The sequence below is a fragment of the Centruroides sculpturatus genome, unplaced genomic scaffold (genome assembly GCF_000671375.1).
Source record: "Centruroides sculpturatus isolate CEXI.00-Female unplaced genomic scaffold, Cexi_2.0 scaffold2059, whole genome shotgun sequence".
Lineage (NCBI taxonomy): Eukaryota > Metazoa > Arthropoda > Arachnida > Scorpiones > Buthidae > Centruroides > Centruroides sculpturatus.
The window spans coordinates 72,214-77,893 of record NW_019386394.1 but is presented as its reverse complement, the minus strand read 5'-3'; the positions used below and the strand labels follow the sequence as shown (position 1 = coordinate 77,893).

At 24.1% G+C, this 5,680-nt stretch overlaps 1 protein-coding gene across 1 annotated transcript in view; it reads left to right on the top strand.

Annotated features, from left to right (window-relative positions):
- The first annotated feature begins 310 nt into the window (after positions 1–310).
- LOC111614813 (neuronal growth regulator 1-like) overlaps positions 311–5,680 on the top strand; it is a 26,499-nt gene continuing 21,129 nt past the window's right edge. The window contains exon 1 of the mRNA XM_023356180.1: positions 311–809. Coding sequence (XP_023211948.1) covers positions 692–809 — 118 coding nt within the window. The 5' untranslated portion in view covers positions 311–691. The remainder of the gene's footprint in view (positions 810–5,680) is intronic.

Sequence of the window (5,680 nt, the reverse complement as noted above, 5' to 3'; positions counted from 1 at the left end):
AATAATAAATTTTAAAAATTATTAAAATATTTTGATAATTAGATATACAATTATACAGTAAAACCTGTCCAAAACGGAAATGCCTGCAGTTCCGGCTTACACAAGTTTTACTGTATAAATCTTTAAATGTATAGTTAAGTTTTAATAATAAATAAAGTTAATTTTATTAACGTATTTTATAATTAAAAATATTTCAGAAATAAATTTATTGATATAATTAATAATAAATGATTTAAGTCTGCATAAATTTTTAAAAATATCATTTTGTTTCCTAGATTATATCAAAGCTACTTTATTAAATATTAAAACATGTAGAGTCATCTTTTAAGTTTATTTATTTTCTTTTAGTAGATCCTATTGGATCCACTAAAAGAAAATAGAAGATATCTACAAGAAAAAAACGAATAACAGAAAGCCACAGATACTACTAACATTTGCAAAAGTAAAAAAGAAATTCAAAGAATGGATATTTCTGTACATTCAGATGACAAGCGGATAGATAACATTCCATTGTATCAGCACATATCATGTCAAAAAAATCCGAAACGTCACACTCATATTTTAAACAACATCCTTGTTACATAGACCATAGAACAATACTGTCAACAATGTGACACATAATAGATGTTTTGTTTTGTTTTATTTTTATGCAGTGGCACCGGAATTTCTGAATGAGTTGACAAGTAAAAATATGACTGTAATGGAGAATACAAACGTGACTTTGACATGCCGAGCTACTGGGAATCCTCAACCAGAAATTAAATGGAAAAGAGAAGATGGTCAAGGAATCATATTGGGGCAAGAAAAGAGTAAGTATATATATATACAGTAATTTATTATAAACACGATAAATATTAGTGATAAACAGTTAAAATATTCTATTTTAATCTTTATTATAAATAGGAAACTTATGTTGAAAACAGTATACCTTATGAAGGAAAGTGTATAGTGTTAGTAGATAGTTTGTAGTGACGAAGGGCCTTTGTTTCACATGAGAAGTCATAAAAAATGATATATGTGGTCGTAACCATGGCATATGACTTATAATGAATAACTACAAAAATCATAGATTTTTTTTACTATCTTCAGAAATTGTAAACAATAAACAATATCTGCAAAGACATATTTCTCAAAACTTAGTAGACTTTTATACCATATAAAAAATATATATACTGTAAATACAATAAATATACTTTTTAAGTTAACAATTTATCATTATATTGTCGATATTTTATAAGTAACATTCTTAAAGATTTATTCAATAAATGAAACTAAGAATCGTGTTTTAATACTACGTTATATTCTTGTTAAGATGTTTATTGAATAATTAATTATCAAGAATGTACTATTATATTTATTAACTAAATAGTTTCACGAAATACGATTCTCAATTAATTCATTTAACTCTTAATGTATTACGTTCAAATAATGATAAACAGCGTTGTACTGTACTTCGTTACTCTAGCATCATAGTATACAGTATACCAAATACTAGATACATACAAATATTTGCCATTCGATACTTTTAATTATGTAGTTAATTATTAATAAATTTTTGGATTATATTACAATTTATAAATTTATTAATAGAAGCTTTATATTGTTTGATGGACGAATCATGTTAAATTATTAAAGTATAGGCTTTAAATTTCGGATTTAAATTATTTAGCTGCAATTTGAAAAGAAAAAAAAATTGTAGACCTATAAATTCTTACTGTCTGTCTGTACTTCCTGATTAACTTACGATATAGACAGGAAATCACGTGATTTCAACTCAAACATTCTCCTCAGAAAGGAGTTACAGTATATAGATGACCGGCACGACTGTGTTGTTATCAGGAAAAGTATGATGTACAGGGGCAAGACACTAGTGATTTCAGAGCATATATTTTAAATTAAATAAATTAAAAATTGCATTCCAGAATTGTGACGATGTCATAGTAATTTTTTTTACTTTTAAAAAATTGAGAAATAAATAAAATTTTATTGAAAATTATACGGAATTACGTTTGAATTCTAGGTGATGGAGTCGAGTTAACTTTCTTCTTTAAGCATCGAGAGTCAAATGGTACATGAAGTCGATGAGATCAAACTTTTAGGAAATAGTCAAAAAGTTTTAAGAAAATTCTTTTCAATTGTATTCTATTTCTCTTTCACTTAAAGTTAGTGTTCTCAAAACACGTGATTTCTTTTTCTATAAATTGTCCAAAGAAACTCGTAAAAAGGAACTACAACGTTGAAGAACCATAAAATTTAAACTGTCAATAAACACTATAATGGACTACTATTGTGCAGAATTGGAGAAAGAACTAAGTAAAAGAAAAAGAAGAAAAAAATAAAAAAAAATAAAGCAAAAGCTCTGTTTTACAATCTCTACCCCGTATTGAAAAGCTAAGGATTAAACAAGTATCCCCAGTAAAATATTGTGCACACTATTCAGTTTTAGAACTGGTATAAAAGTACAGATGTGAAGCGAAAAAAAAAACTAGAAGAAATTGAAATTGTTACTATTAATAGCTTTCTTTAAATGCGATAATGCTTTAAGAAATTGATAACAGAAGAAGGAAAAAAAAAACTATATATAGGAAAAATATTTAAGATAATAATCAAACTTTAAAAGAATAGAATAAAAATAATGCTTCGATGACTATCTTAAATCAGATATAAGAACAGTCTATAAATCATTAACACTATCAAATCGAATCTCTCTCAATTTTGTTTTTTTCCTCGCCTCACGTATGTATAATTGCTTATTGATTTACGTGTTTGAGAAAATAGATAAATATTTGCAGTTATAATTTAATTATAAATCGTTAAAGAATTTTTTTTAATAATAAAAAAAAAAAAACTTTTTTTTCCTCAGTTGATAAAGTACAACAACAACAAAGAGAAACGAAATACCCGAAAGGCATCAATGACTTCATCTGACGATTGTATTCCATCGTTGAAATAGCTTAAGGAAATTCGTGTTTTTCGCAGTTTTACCTTCAATTCGTTTTCCATATCGAATATTCCCGAGTTTATTTATACTTTTTTTTTTATTTTGGAATTTTCGATTCGCATTTTAGAAAAATATTCTTTTCGCTCTCTCAAATTTTTCTTATTTTCTCATCTTTTACACAACTTTCATGCATTCATATTCATGATAAATATATATAAAAAATCATAAGATATATCTATTTATATATTGAATATACACCTGAATATATATATATTTTAACGTTTTGATTTTAGCTAGCACTTTACTTAATAGTAAACTAGTAAAGATTTCTCTTTATATCTACACGACTTGGTTTTTCATGAATAAAAAAAAATACATATATATATTTATGTTTAAGTTATACATTTTCTTAAATAATAAATGTATATGAAAATATTTTATTAAATTTTCAAGAATTTCGAACGTATTTCTTTATGGTTTTCAATAAGAAAGAAGAGAAAACATGAGAAGAATTTCTTTCATATTTTTATTTCAACCGTAGAAATCATCATTGTTTATGAGTACAATGACTTAAAATTATCGAAAATTATATTATTTTGATCTAAATTATCAAATTATTCACTTGAAATTATTAATAGAATGAGTGAATCCTGCTATAAAATGCCAGATGTTGTCGGATGTTGGAGAGGATTACCCACTCTTTTATTACTTCCAACTTGTAACAAGGTTCCAGCAACAGTTTTAACGTTGATTATGATGAGTTGTCAATAGGTGTAGTATGGAGCTTTCATTTATAACGAAAATTTTTGTTTTTTTTTCTTCTTATTATTTTCTAAAGATTTTTCTTTTTAAAATCTTTGTAACGTGTCTCTAAACAACTAAAGATTGTGTTAAGTCATCAAAATTCTTTAATAAAGATACTACATCGCGATAGCAGGTGAATTTAATGAAACGTAAGCTCATTAATATTAATGCGTTAATGTTGCCATACTAAAGTTTATAACGATTACCATCAAAGAAATGAAGCCATAAAATTGTAGCTAAGTAATACAATGTCATTAAAAGTGACATTTCTTTTTTACTTTAATTATATATCATGGTAAATGTGTGTTTCCTGTAAAGTATTTTAAAATAACAATCATTTACAACAGTTAAAAAATTACATATTATATTACAGATGTATATATATATTAAATATTTTAAGAAGTACAGCCTTAGTATAACATTTATTAATGTTACATTAATTCAATTTCGAAGTAATCTCTTCACTTTAATATTCTTAATAAAGCAGTTAAATTTTTAAAATCTAGTAGAAAATATTCTCTAGATACTAATTATAAAACAGGGATATTTTATTATAAGGTGATCCAAAAGTCAGTTAACCGCTGTTAAAGATAAATTGCTGTTTATTCGAAAGTTTTTATTAATTATAAACGTCTGATGCACAAATTAAATTATAACGTCTTAAAAAAAAACTAAATGTACTTAACTGATTTTTGGGCCACCATGTATATAATTCAATTATACAGATGTAACAAATAAATATAAGTGTAGTGATTAAAAGTGTCTCCTGTTGAATATTTGCAGTTTCATTTATATTATTATAATATATAATTTAATAAAGTTCTCCCCCTCTTTTTTTTTCTTTCCTCCTGTGTTGGAACATGCTTAAGTTTATAAATGAAAAGGAATAGATAAAATGTAATTTGTTAATTCAATTTTTTTTTAGTTAATTATGATTTCATAATATAATAAAATACAGTAGTATTATTATACAATGTTCATAATTCATTTATTAATGGACTCATTAATTTATTGTAGGGTATGAATGTGCTTATTTTTATGTGTGTTTTTTTAATTCATTAATTGTTTAGAGAATGATATGAATATATTAATTTTAAGAAAATACAATTATAATGAAATATTTAATCATCTTTTAATTAAAAAACAAAATCACCATTGTTAATCAATTTTAATATTCGGCCTCGATTTTTGTCTAACTCTGTTCTCGAAATTAACGAAGAACAGACAGATGGACGGACGACAGTGAAAATGTATAGGTCTTCAGTCTGGAAATTGCATTCCAATAAGAAGGAAAAAAAAAAAGAGAAAAATTTAATACAACTTAACACAAAGATTAAGAATAAATTTATTTTGCATTTTAACAAGAAATTTAATCAATTTATTCAAAAAATTTTACAATTTTCTTGCATTAATTTACATTCAATTTTTTTTTTTACTTTCTCACAATTTTCATTTTGAAATTCATCCTTATTATCATTTTCTCTAAAAATGATAATGATGATAATGATGATGATGATGATGATTATCTTCAAAATGTTCCTCTTTACATCAATACTCTCATCATTCTCTTCAAATTCATTATCAGTAATGTACTCTGACTCTTCATACTTTTTAACTTCAATTTAAATTTCTCAATTAATGATATTTATTTATCTACACTCCTTATATTCAATTATTTTTAAATAAATATATTTGTTGATTAATATCTAGTTATTTATTAAAAGCATACTAAGTAAACTTATATTAAAAAATTTTCACATTTTTTAATTAATATTTTTAACAAAATAATGATTTTTAAAACTAAAATAATAGTAATAATAATTTAAATATTAATTTAAAAACTTAAAAATTTCTTCAGAAAAATTATTAGATTTTACTATATTCTATGTGAGAATTTATCATCATTTTTTAATGCTTCTTTCTTTATTTATTATT